We start from the raw sequence: 13,042 nt of genomic DNA, 5'->3' as shown, positions 1-13,042 counted from the left end.
CGTGGGTGGGCAAGGAGCCAGGAACGTGGTCTGCAAAAGTGTTTGAAACACCCCCAGGTGTGGTCTCAGCCCTACAGGACTGAAGTAAGGAGCTCGCCCAGCTTTTGAGAGCATAAAACGTGCCAAGACAGCAGGTGCTGCTCCCCTGTGCCCACGGAGGAAAGAAGGCATGGTCACTTCATACTGCACTCCCAACAGAAATGCTTGGCTTTGTGTTTGATTCAGGGAAACCTTCAGTGCCAGAGGGAGAAAATCAGAGCTGGGAAACCCAACCCTCCCTCACTCACACAGCTTTGCATCCATGCGCTCCCCAGGCAGCATGGATTGGCACCACAGGGGGCTCAGCAGTCTGGATGCAGCCCATGGGGATGCTGGGACCCGGTGCTGGCTGCTCAGACATACGCTTCCATCTGCCATCCCCAAAAGCCAGCTCACCTCCCCACAGCCCAGGGCAGTTTCCTGAGTGCCAAAGCAGGGCTGCTGTAGGACGTGGTGCCCCACAGCTCCACGTGCCTAAAGAAAGCAGCAAGAGATGACCACCACACCAGGGATGGTGGTGCAGTAGAGCATCCCATAGGTCTGGAGCTATTCCAGCAGAGTGCTCCCTGCTCCATCCCCACTGCCCTTCTAGACCTCACATTAAATCCCTCATTTTGGAGGTGCCACTCAGCAGAGCTGCCTGCCCACAGTCCATGCCATCCCAACATCTCAGAGCACGCCGACCTCACATCACCCCAGTTCCCACCTGGGAACAACCTGCAGACCCTGTCCCTGTGCTGGTGGTGATGGGACAGCCACCAAAGAGCCGCCAGCTGCAGTCCCACACATCACCATAACTCAGCCCCACGCTGCTCCCTGCCAGCCCTGGCCAAAACGTTGGGGTTATCTGGGTGTGTCCACAGCTAGAAAAACTACAGGAGATACAACAACAACAACGATGGCAAACAACGGCAGCACCCTTTTGTGCTATGAACATCGACGGTTAATTGTGCTCGTTGGAATAAGGCCATGACTCCTCCCAGCTAAAGGACAACAGACGAAGGGCAGAGCGCTGGGCTGCAGGAGGAAGCACGGTTCGCTTTCCACCTGACGCCAGGTCCTTTTTCCAACCACCAGCTGCTTGAAAAGAGAGATTCTTTGCTTCAGATTCGAGCTGCGAGAGGACAACCCTCGGAAAAGCATCGCAGCATCCCTTGCTCCTCCCTTCCCTAAGGCGAGCCCCAGGTCCTGCCCTTTGCTGAGGGCTGTTGGAGGAGTCCAGCCCCTCCCGCAATCCCTTCATCATCATGGGAACGGCTGCTTTTGGTTACAACTTAAAGAGGGGTTTCTTCTTTGATAGTTTTCCCGTTGCCTGGACAGCCAGGATCCACTCCCCAGCGACCTCTCCTCTCCCAGGGGGTGGTCAGCTGCCCACCGTCACAGTTCAGACTCGGGGGTGCCGGCCGTCAGGTACCCGCTCCCATAGCGTCCGTTGGGCGCGCTGCTCATCTCCATAGGGGAGTTGCTCCCAGGACCCAGGTAGGAACGGTGGGTGGGCATTGGGGATGGGGTCTCGCTCGGCACCTTGCTCAGGATGAAGCGCGTCTCGTCGTTGTCTTCCAAGTTGGAGATGTCCTTCATCATCCGGCCCTTCTTGTAGGTGACCGAGAGGGTGTTGGAGCCGTCTGACACCAGGTGGAACTGCCGGAGGATGAAGACCAGAGGCAGAGGGAGGGAGGCCAGGATGATCAGGGAGATGAGGATAGCCATGGCCCAGGTTGGGTAAAAAAGGAACTTCTCTGCAGCCTGAAAAAACAGAGAGAGATTGGTGTCAGGGGGTTGCGATGCACACCAGCTACAACATCTCCTAAGTGCTCAGAAGCTCCCGCCAGCCTTCATCTTATGAAGTTATCAGATGGCAAATCAAAGTGGATAAAAGAGCATGCACTTTGGTGGGACCAAAATAAACCCCGAGGTCACACTTCAGCCCATGCTCCGAGCTAGCTCGAACCGTCTGGGCAGCGGGGAAAAAATGATGGCCAAGCAAGTGGGACACGTCCCAGCTGGAGGAATAAGCAGAGCTGGGATGAGAACCCTGCTCACCTCCTCTCTGATCCACGCGCTGTAGCCCGGGGGGCTGACTCCCAGCTGGATGATGCTGGCAGTCATGAGCACAGCCATGCAGATGGGAGAGACGTACTTCCAGGTGTAGTAGTAGAACTGATAGGGCCGAAAACCCAGCATCTCTGTCAGTTCCTGCATGAACCTGCCGAGAAGAAGAGATGGAACCACACTGCTCCCCACCTTCCAGCAAGAAACTCCCTCCCAGGAGCCCTGCTGCAGATTAGACTCAAAAAAGAGCCCAGGGAAGAGCCCAGCTGAGCCAGGAGATCATCTCAGTCTTTCAAACCCATGGGATGGGTTGGGAACCTCCCATGGAAAAGGCCACCTGAGCCTCCCAACAACAGAGCACCAGAACCAAAGCTAGATACCCATTAGCAGGACTTGTTCTTGGTGCTGGGTTACACCTAGGGCAGGGCAGAGGATCGAGGCAAACAGATATCCTGCCTCTGAAACAACTGCCTTCAGGGTATTTGCTCCATCAGAGCTTGCCTCTGGGAAAAATCAGGACAGAACTGGAAGGCGGGGGGTTTTAGCCAGGAGTTCCAGCCAAGATCTTCCATTTCTGGTGCAAACACCTTACTTCTTAGTGCCATAAATCCAGGCCACAGCGATGTTCTCCAGGATGACCACAACGGTGAGCGGCAGCGTGGCTGAGTAATCATCAAACATGGTGACAAAGTAGTTCCCAGAGCGCTGCACGAAGATCAGGCCCACCACAAAGGCGAAGATGCAGCAACCAACTGCGGGGAGGAAAATGGGCATAGTTAATAGAGCACAGATCAGCCGGTGTGATACTGACGTGCCAGTGCTGGAATGATCTCAGTGGCCGTTTCCAAACCTAATGATCCTATGGTCCTGAGGGTAACTGAGGCTTCTGCCATAGCGTCTGATCCCAGTACACGTCAACACGTCCCCGCTCTTCTAGAATGGCAGTGGGGACCCTCCAGCCCCAACCCATGAGGATGCAGAAGACCTCACCTGTGAACACCTCCTTCCGCACCTTGAAGGTGTCGATGATGGGCGTGGTGATGCCTGACATGGTCCCAATCATGCTGCCCAGCCCCAGGTTTATCAGCATCAAGAAGAACATGACAGACCAAAATGGAGAGGCTGGGAAGTGGGTCATGGCTTCTGTGAAGGCGATGAAGGCCAGGCCAGTTCCTTGCACTGACTATTTATGAGGAGAAAAAAAAAAAAAAGACCAAAAAGGATGAAGAAACATGTCAGGCTGCGTGTCTCAGGGCTCTCTTGTCCCACTGAACAACTCCTCAAGGAAAGAAAAATCCACTCTAGTACCCGGTGTGGAAGTGGCAATGACCCTATTAGACTTGCTACCATGGGCAGACCATTCCCACACCCCAGGAAAGACCACTGTGTCTCACAGAAGACCACAGGAACAGGGAATTCCCATCCTTGGAGGGTCACTGGAAACAGTTTTTCCAGATGCATGTGCCAAGAGCATCACAAACAGCTCCTAGCAGGGACTGCCAATGGGCAAGGTGATTTCTTTGTCCTATTAGGAATGCCGTGGGGTACCTTGTCGAGCTCATCCTCCAACAGACACGCATCCAAGCCCAGCTCTTTGAAGTGCCCCTCTTTCACCGTCATGATCACCCTGTACATCTCGTTGTAGTCCTTGGCTGTCAAGTGGGAGAAGTTCACATGGGGTGGGATGAGGTCGTGGCTGAGCACGTTGGTGTTCAGGTATCCCAAGATCTTCTCAGCATTCCTAAGGGAGAGCGGAATCTGGTCACCCAGAGACGTCCCCTTCCATCCAGTGTGAGAACCTGGTAGACTTTAGCGCCCAACCAAAGCCAGAAAAACTGTGCCCTCAGCTACAAGGGGGCACCTCTGGAAATCCAGGTCTTGATCACAAGCAATCTGGGTCCTCCAAAACACAGCATCACCCAGTCCTTGAGCCACAGCCCCTCCAGCACAGGTTTCCCCACCCCAGATGGACAGAAAGCAAATCCACCTACTCCACCACGCATTTCTCATTCATGATGTTGGCCTTGAAGCCCAGCACGGCGAACACAACCAAAGTGGCCAGGACAGACGTGAAGAAGTTGATGAAGGAGACGAGTGTGGCATCGAAGTGGCAGTTGTTGTCCTGCTTGTTGTAGCTGGAGAAGGCGATGACCCCCCCAAAGCCCAATCCCAAGGCAAAGAACACCTGCGTGGCTGCCTCCCGCCACACCTGGGGGTCCAGCATCTTGTCCAGCTTGGGGAGGGGGACACAGAAAATGGAATGAGGGGTTGTGGTGGTGCCAGAGCCGTTCCCATCCTCCAGAGCCTTTGGGATCGTTTAACCCCAGACCTCACCCCCCCTTCCCCTGCAGCAGGCTGTGGGCCTCCAAGAGCCGTTCATCGGGAGATCCTAATTAGTATCTTGTAACAGCCTCACCAGCTGAGCTGTTTCATCTGCATCTCTTCATCATTAATTAATTAGCTAGTTAATTGCATAAACACCAGCGGAGGTTTTGCTACCAGCCAGCACCATCTCACAGAGCCCCTAAGCCCTTATCTAAACGTATTGCTGAGGGCAGCCCTCCCCTCGCCCACCCAAAGGGAACAGGAGCAATGCCTCAGGCAGCACTATGATAACCACCTCAGGGCTGTAACACCTCCTGCCTCATTTATTGGGACCTTTGAGGCTGATTTTTGGGTGGAAACAAGGGAAAAAGAGGATTCAGTGAAATGATGCGCACGAAGGGTGAGCAGCCCGGAGGATAAACCTGCTGGGAGTCTGCTGAGCTCTTACCTTGGGGGTGAACATGTGCATGATCCCATCCACCGCCCCGCGCAGCAGGAGGCCCCGCACCAAGAAGCAAACCAGCACCACGTAGGGGAAGAGGGAGCTGAAATACATCACCTGGGGCAAGAGGGATGCATGTAGGGTGGGCACCATCTCTTTTACCGCTCAGCCCCTTCCACATATCCATCCCCAGGACATCACAAACTGGAGACAAAATGCTGGTGCCAGACAAGCCCTGGGGTAGGACAGCTCTGCATCCCCACCACCTCCCAGCACCACTGGTTCCCAGCACGGGGCTCCCTCCCAGCGTCCCAGTGATGTGGATGGAGCTTCCTCCTGGGCATAGGGGATGTGATACCACCCCACTGCCACGGGGCAGCAGCCTCCTTGCCCCGTGCTACCCGCTGATGCGCTCTCTAAAAGATCTGGCACATCTGGAGATGGGTTTCATCTGAACATCATGGAAAACCAACACCAATCTGGAGGACGGATTGCTGCTACCCACCTTCCCCGAGGACTGGATGCCTTTGATCATGGCCAAGCCAACGAGACTCCATGCCACCAGCAGGCAGAGGGTCATCTTCCAATTGAGTCCCCCACTCTCTGAGATGGAGTTGGAGATGTCCAGGGCCTCCCGGTACCAGAAGTAGGTGGTGGCCGAGCTCCTCTCACATTCGGTCTCCACAACTGCAAATGAATGGGGGTACCAGAGAGTGAGGGGTTGGGGAAGAGCCACCAGCTACTTCTTCTCACTCTGTCCATGACCCCAGGAGACATCCCAACCTCCAGTGTCCCCAGCCTGCAATAGCTGAACGTTTTGAGGGTCTCTGGTGTCCCACAGCCCCACTCCCCATCATTTACCCCCATATCTCACCGGCCACGGAGCCATTCTTGACAATGGGACACTCGCTCCAGGGAAGAGGGTACTGGAAGGACTTGAAGAAGTAAAAGATGCTCCAACCGATGATGACGTTGTAATAGAGACCGACAAAAAAGCAGACCTGTGTTGGGGGGTTGAGGAGGACACACTGTGAAGCAGTGGGGGCAGTGTTGGTGATCCCATTGAGCAGGGATCCAGAAACATGGATGGGCTCATTCCCAAACCAGCCCTAAACCCACGGATGGAGCTGAAAAACTCCACTCAACCCTTTAATCTCCCACACTGGGCTCAGTGAGGTTTGCCCCAGGCCATCCCCCGTTTGCAGCCTGCAGAGCGTCCCACGAACCCCAGTGCATGCTCACCAGGCAGCTGGCATAACCGATGCCACCGAGGCGAGGACAGATGTAATTCCAGACACCAATGCTGCCCCGACGGATCCGCTGCCCCACTGCCAGCTCCAGGAAGAACAGTGGGAGGCCAATGATGATGAGCAGGACCAGATATGGGACCAGGTAGGCGCCTAGCAGGGACAGAAAGCTTGTCATGGACCCATCTGCCTGCTCTCATATCCCAACGAGAGGCAGGCTGTGTCTGGTTCATCACTTGGTTTGCAATAGAAAACGCACATGCGTGGCAGGGAACCCTGCTGCATCCCCAGGCAGTGTGGATATGTGCAGGATATGTGAGCTCTCTGCTAGGGGTAAAACGGCTCGGAACAGAAAGGAGGTTAATCTCCACCTAATTGGGGAGACCAGAGAGAAATTAGCAGTTCATGAAGCATAACCAAATGGCTGTAAAAGATGCGATGACTCACGCTGCAGCGCCCAGCTGATGGATGGCTCCAGCCTCTGCCAGGGGCTGCCGGGCAGCACTGGGAGCACGTGGCTGCAGAGCTGGGATTTATGGCCAATAACAGCCACCAGTGCTGGGCCAGGGATGGATGGGGCCGAGGATGAGTTTGGTGAGGAGGCTCATTAAGAAAGAGGTTCATTAAGGAGGAGGAAAATGGAGATGCAGGCACCCGGGGTGCAGCTGGACACTGGTGTAACTGGGAACACCCACAAGCTTCCCATCCCTGCAACACCCTGATGGGCATCGCGATCTCCAGATGATGAGACAGATGGATCCGTTTGGATGCAAACTTCTCCAGCATTAGAGATTTTCCTCCACTGACCCCTGGGAGGACGGCCACCAGCTCATGCCCATGCGTCATCGCCAGCACACGCGGCTCCCGGCACACCGAGTGCTGGGGATTTGGCTCAGGCCCATCTCACTGCCAGCAAGAGGCTGTTCTCCCCCGCAGATGTCTGCTTGGGGAGCAGGAAGGAAGCAGCCATCCCACCCTGCACCGAGCAGCTTACTGCTGTGCCAGCCAGCTCCCAGCTCCGTGCCTCAGTTTCTCCATCTGTGCGAGACAGGGCAGCTCATACCTGGAAACCTGCTGCAGGAAGCTGTCATATGGCAGCAAGGGGCTTCTAACAGCATCTGCTCATCCTAGCACGTGCCCCTTCGTGCCCCTGCATCCCAGGGGTGAGATAGATGAGTGTGTGTTGGGGGGTTGTCAAACCCAACTCGACCTCACTACAGCGAGTCTCACGGCTGCTGAGGGTTCAGCTCTGTTACATGGGGAAATTGAGGCAGGGTGGGTTCAGAGAAGCCTGGCATCTGACCTCCTGCTCAGAGCTGGCTTCTGATTCCAGCTATGTGAGATGAGCAGGAAATTACAGATGCAGAGAGCTCCCTACCAAAGGAATCAGGGCTTTGTTGCAGCCCCAAATGTACCAGTGGGATTCACTTTGTTCTCAGGGCAGGCAGGTGAGCATCCTTTAGGAAGAGGCTGCCCTGGAGGTTCCTGCAGCTCTGCACCACAACACAGCCAGCAGCTCTCAGCTGCCCCTCACCTCCCAAACCACCCCCACTGCTCCCTCCATCCTCAGCACCGGCAAGGTCAGCCTACAGACCCCCCCCAGAACCCCATCTCTCACCTCCTCCGTTCTTTTGGCACAGGTAGGGGAATCGCCAGACATTTCCCAGCCCTACAGAATAGCCAATCTGGGCCAGGATGTACTGCAGCTTGCTATTCCACGCCGGCCTGTTCTCTGCATCCAGCTCCTCCTCCCCGTCCTTCTGCTTATCCCAAGCCTCCCCCGTCACGTTGAGGATGCTGCGTTTGTAGTCCACGGGCTCCTCATGAGCCAGCAGGTCGGCCACTGACTCGGTGACATGCTCACTGCTGTGCTCCCGCTGCGTCACTTTGCTGTTTTTCGGCATCGGGACGGCGCCGTGCCACCCCAGGGGCTGGGATGGGGTGAAGGGAGAAGAGGAACGTCCTGTGTGAGCTGCTCGGGGCTCACCTCCTCGTCATCAGCAGGACCTGTGTGGGAAGGAGTCAGCAGCATGGTGGGGTTGGTTTGGCCTCATCCCGGTGCTGCTGGGACCGGCAGAAATGATGGGGAGAGGTCACCATCACCCCCCTTTTGGGGTGTTTTGGGGACATCCTTTGGGCTGGGGGACGCTAAGTGGAAGCAACACCCTGCTGCTTCTTCGGTGGGGAGAGCCCCCAGGGGGGAGCACCCATGGGTGCAGGGGGATGGTGACAGAGCCATCCTCTCAGCCCTGCACAGCCCAACGGCTCAGTCCTGAAGGGTACAGGACTCAAAAGCACTTAGGTGACAGTGACAAAGGGCTCCCCATCCTCCTTGGACGTTATCAGGCACAAGGTGGGTGAGAGCCAGCAGTTAAATCACCGCAGGCAGCTCTACAGCAGATAACATCTGCAAAACAGCCACGGTGACACAAAGCCATCCATCGTCCAAGCCCTGCTGCCTTCCCAGCCTTGGCCTGGGAACCCAAGCCACAAGATCCGCACAGTCTGAGCACTGACACCAGAGATCCTTGGCCATACTGGGAGAACTGGGGCCAGACTGGCTCGTGCCCCAACTGGAAGACAACCACAGAAACTCCAAGTCATGGAAAAATGACTCTCCCCAAGGGCTGTGCTTGCTTCTGTCTTCCATCCTCACTATCCGGGGACATCAGTGTGACCACCAGTCCCCGGAGGAGCGGTGGGGCCATGCCCAGGGTCCCAAAGGCCCCCCATGTTTCTCCTGAGCTTCTCCCTTTACACAAACACCCATCAGTCCCAGCCCTGAGCACAGCTCACAACCCTGGGCCCTTCCAGAGCACGGGGCTCAGCCAGGCAGCCCTTCTCATTCCCAAGCAGCCGTCCCAGTGCTGGAGGGAAGCAAAGCAGCAGGACAGCTCACCCTCCTCACCCTCACCTCGCTGCTTCCTCGCCCCAAAGAAAGTTCCCCATGTGCCAGGCCCTGTTCCTAATAGAAAAGCTATTTTCAGTCAAAAGCTGCATCCGTTGCCAGGCAACTGCATCGCCTCACAGCCTTGGCTGGATCAGGCTCCTCCAGAGAAGCTGTTTGAATTATTCCTTCAAGCCTGGTCCAGCAGTGTTTCATTTCCTAACGAGGACCATTCATATAAATTGTTCACAGCTCAACAGCAGCAATTACCAACACAGGGCTGCCCACAGCCAGAGCATCCCCAGCATGGAGGGTGAGGGTTCCCAAGGCAGGAAATCACAAAGATTCCCACCGAGTTTGGGTCAGACTCTGCTGAGATGAGAGGATTTGGGGGTGAAAGTGTGTGCTGAGCTGCTCTGCTGGGGCTGGGATAAGGGGCTGAGGCAGCACTGGAGGAGGAGAAAGGGGTAAGGAGCAGAAAGCTCTCCCCCTGTGTGAAGTCATATGGGAAAGCTGTGCTGTAAGGATAATCTTCACCAGTGTGGCTGTCCCTGCGTCCCCACTGCTTGCTTGGGGGACATCCTGCTGCTTCCCAGCCTGCTGGCAGCAGTGCCCACTGGAGGAGACCCAGCCCATGGACAGGGGGATCTGCCACGATGCTCCCAGCCAAAGCGTAGTTCAAATCCACCTGCAAAAAGTACTTCTGCCCATTTGTTTGATTGGAAGGGGAATTTAATCAAGGAATTCATCTCCCAAAACAACAACAACAACTGCGCTGCAAGGAAGGTCAGCTGGCAACCAGGAGCTTCCTGGCTGGAGAAAGACAGAACCCCCTTGTAGCAGACAGATGGAGATTCAGCTTGTTGATGATCTTCACCTTCTCACATGTGCAATTTTCTTTCTCTTCTGAAGGCAGGTCACAGCCCACCGGTGGGTCTGGGTACCCCCTCCCATGGTGCTCATAGAGGGATCCAGGAAGGCACCAGTACGAACTGGGAGGGCTGGGACAGCAACAGTGCCTGTGAGATGGGAGCAGCTGCCAGCACCCATGGGAAGCAATGGGGTGAGACATAGGGAAGAGGATGACTGCCCTGGGGATAACCCACCTCCCCACTCTCCTGCCATGGTTTTTCCACTTGCTGACTCAGGAAGGTGACTGGGGAGGCTGGAATCTGTCAGTAGCAATGGAGCTCAGGGCTCAGGGGGTGAGTGCAGGGAAGCCCTAACTCCTCTCCCAGGGACAGAGCAGCTCCTGTGTCCAAATTCTGCACTTACGCTCCATTTGGGGGAAATTGAGGCAACAACAACAAAAAAAAAAAAGCCAGGCTGGGATGCAATGAATTCAAAATAACCTTCACATTCAAACCGTGGGGTCTCTGCACCGGTACAGCACCCTGATCCCTCCACCAAGGTCACAGAGCACGAAAGGAGAGTGATGGCTCCAGGCACAGAGGGATGCCAGGGAAGGAGGAAGGCTGAGGGATTCAAGCATCCCCATCCTGGGGCTTGGATCAAGGGCTGAGCTTTATGCTGCAGACGAGGAGGGGACAAACCCAAGGTCACCCACGGACCTGGAGAGCTTGCAAAGAGGTGGAGGCACAGAGCAGGCACCTCTCCCATCTCCCTTTTGCACCCAGCAAGGCCGAGCAGCGAAGCCACGAGGAGAGCAGTGGGGGACCTGCTGGGAGCAGCATCGCTCTGCATCACGGAGAGCACACAGAGCCCTTCAGCCCCAGGAAATCAAAGGCAGAACGCTCAGAGCGGCGGCATCCCGACTGTATAGCAGAGCCCCGAGGAGACACTTCTGCCCCATAGATAAGCAGCTCGGCTCTCACACAGCCCCCTCCAAGCAAAGCTCCCATCGCTGCCTCCATCTTAACGCCGCTCCTCACTCCCAAACCAGGAGACTCAGAGCTCCCGCTCGGCTCTTCCTCACCCTCCTCATCCTCTCCGGCTCCACGGGGGAAGGCTTTTGCCATCCGAGCTCATTAGGATCGCTCCCTTTCTTTAAGCGATCCTTGCTAATTAGCGCCAGGCTCCGCCACCCCTCGGAGGTGACGCGCGGTGACTCAGTGGCAGCGGTCCCACATCACGGTGGTCCCCCCCCCGGCCCCCAAACTCACACAGCACGAGGGGAACACGCAGCCGGGGCTCAGCAGAGCAGGCCGAGGGGAAACACCGCAGGGAGACGCGCTGAACCCCGGGCTCTCACCTTCGCAAGCAGTTTGCGTGCAGCTCCGCGGCGCGCAGCCGGCATTTATTGCGGGGGGGGGGGAAGGGGGATGCTCAGAGCTGCGCTCCTCATTCAGGCTCGTTTTAGCGTCGTGACACAGGAGCAGTTCGCTTTTGGGGATGAATCAGAGCTGCCTCCGCTTCTGCCTTACATCCCCCCCCAGCACCCAGGTGGTCCAAACAGCCCCCGGCCCCCCACGAGCGAGCAGACGCGTGGCTATGGCAGCCCTGCCGCCGTTTGTCACCTGCTCCACCCCGGAGGTGGGCACAATTCCCGCAGCCCCAGCTCTGCTTTCGTACCATTGAAGGGTTTAGAGCGAGTTTTCATCAATGGATTCCAGAAAAAAAAAAAAAACCAAAACCAAAAACAGAAAGGGCAGTTTTGCGGGTGGGTCACGAGGCAGTCACAGCAACCCCGGAGGAGGGGAACGTCGGCGCCGTCGGGAGCGTAGGAACCCATTGATTCTCCGCATTCCGTCTCCCTTCACGTCTCATTTGGGATCGGATGACATCCATCATCTGCAGCAGTGTGACACGGAGCTGCCGTCACGCGGTTCCTTCGGGCTGCTCACGGGGTGATCCCTTCCCCCCCCCACCCCCCCTCCCAACCCCCCACCCTCAGTTCCAGCTGGAGCTGCTGCCCCACGGAACCCAGCTTCACCCCGAGCAGCAGCACGCAGACCACGCACACTCTACTTTTCCCCGCTGTGCCTCACAAAGCACCTGTGTTCACAAACAAACCAACCCCAAAACACAACCCATTCCACCTCAGCACTGACCCGGTTCCATCGCATCCTGCTGCCCCCCACCTCTCTGCCATTCGAGGTTCTCACATCGCTCCCCATTACAACCAAACCCTTTTTTCCCATCGATGTCACCCCGATCGCCTCCGATTCGACCTGGAGGAAGGACAGACCCGCATTTTATTTCCCTTCCTGACCCAATCCCGACACCTCCGGGGAGATTCTGGCACTGAGCTGTGCGCCCTGCCCGGAATAGCTCAGCTCCACACGCGGCATTTCAGGTTTGTTCCTTCCGAGCCCAGAAATAGTTGCATCAGCTCACGATGGATCCCAACCTCAGGTGCCTCTGACGCCAGAAGCGGAACGATTTCACCTTCTGGGTCCTTTGCAAAGAGCTGGGAGAGGGTTGGTGGTTTTTTGTTGGCTTTTTTTTTTTCTTCCAGCCCCACATCTCCGGAATGACGCAAATCGTCCCCAAAGCGATGCAAAGCTGCACCTGGCCAAGATGTCAGCTCCAAACGCAGCCCCAAACACACCTCCGGCACAGCCACAATGCAAGAAATGCACTGATGGGAGCAAGGACTCCCCACACTCGACACAGAACGGCGTGAAACCAAAACCCCAACCCTCATTTTACTGCCTCCAAAGAAGCCGGCTGCATTCCGAGAAGAGTATTCGAAAGAAAAAGGGAAAACAGAAAATCCCTTCACTTCGGGAGCCGGGTGTGAAATATTCAGTACAGCCGAACGCTGTCTCCTCTCCCAATGTTATTGTCAAGGTCAGCCTGGAGGCTCTATTTATAACCCCCCCCTCCCCTCAGGCAGCAGCTGGGGGGGATGAACCCCCAACCAACCTCCCTCCATTACCTCAGCCCCCCCACCCCGGGGGTCCCGGGATGATCGCACCCCCCCACTCCTCAGCTCCAGGGCCTCACCCGCTGCCGCAGCCCCCCGAACATCCTCCCCCTCCCACCCCAAGCCCCCAAAGGAAAAAGCTCCGATGGATGGGGAGGGGGAAAACGAAGTGGGGAGGGGGGAAGAAAGCAGCCTTACCTCTGCGCTGCGGGTGGAACGGA

General features: G+C 56.5%; 1 protein-coding gene across 3 annotated transcripts; it reads right to left on the bottom strand.

Annotated features, from left to right (window-relative positions):
- Window positions 1-6: 6 nt before the first annotated feature.
- SLC6A17 (solute carrier family 6 member 17) lies at window positions 7-13,042 on the bottom strand. 3 transcript variants are annotated; one of them, XM_003212861.3, is made up of 12 exons: window positions 13,020-13,042; window positions 7,724-8,112; window positions 6,101-6,258; window positions 5,733-5,859; window positions 5,364-5,545; window positions 4,865-4,975; window positions 4,083-4,324; window positions 3,640-3,832; window positions 3,082-3,274; window positions 2,684-2,843; window positions 2,083-2,245; window positions 1,417-1,785 (listed from the first exon to the last, which is right to left on the bottom strand). In XM_003212861.3, the coding sequence occupies exons 2-12, from the start codon at window positions 8,007-8,009 to the stop codon at window positions 1,417-1,419; spliced, it is 2,184 nt and encodes a 727-aa protein (XP_003212909.2). In that variant the 5' UTR covers window positions 8,010-8,112; window positions 13,020-13,042. The 3 variants fall into 3 exon arrangements, with proteins under 3 accessions (XP_019478828.1, XP_003212909.2, XP_010722578.1); XM_010724276.3 differs by lacking the exon at window positions 13,020-13,042 and adding an exon at window positions 11,205-11,554; XM_019623283.1 differs by lacking the exon at window positions 13,020-13,042 and having other exon boundaries at window positions 7-1,785; window positions 7,724-8,009.

The sequence above is a fragment of the Meleagris gallopavo genome, chromosome 28 (genome assembly GCF_000146605.3).
Source record: "Meleagris gallopavo isolate NT-WF06-2002-E0010 breed Aviagen turkey brand Nicholas breeding stock chromosome 28, Turkey_5.1, whole genome shotgun sequence".
NCBI classification, from domain to species: domain Eukaryota; kingdom Metazoa; phylum Chordata; class Aves; order Galliformes; family Phasianidae; genus Meleagris; species Meleagris gallopavo.
The sequence above is the reverse complement of the archived record's forward strand: the minus strand, read 5'-3'. Positions and strand labels throughout refer to the sequence as shown.

Coding starts and splice junctions, on each gene's coding strand:
- SLC6A17 (XM_003212861.3), bottom strand. CDS start 8,009: ATGCCGAAAAACAGCAAAGTGACGCAGCGGGAGCACAGCAGTGAGCAT. Junction 4,976..5,363: donor GCATCCAGTCCTCGGGGAAG/GTGGGTAGCAGC, acceptor CTCTTGCCCCAG/GTGATGTATTTCAGCTCCCT. Junction 3,275..3,639: donor TGGAGGATGAGCTCGACAAG/GTACCCCACGGC, acceptor CCTCATAAATAG/TCAGTGCAAGGAACTGGCCT.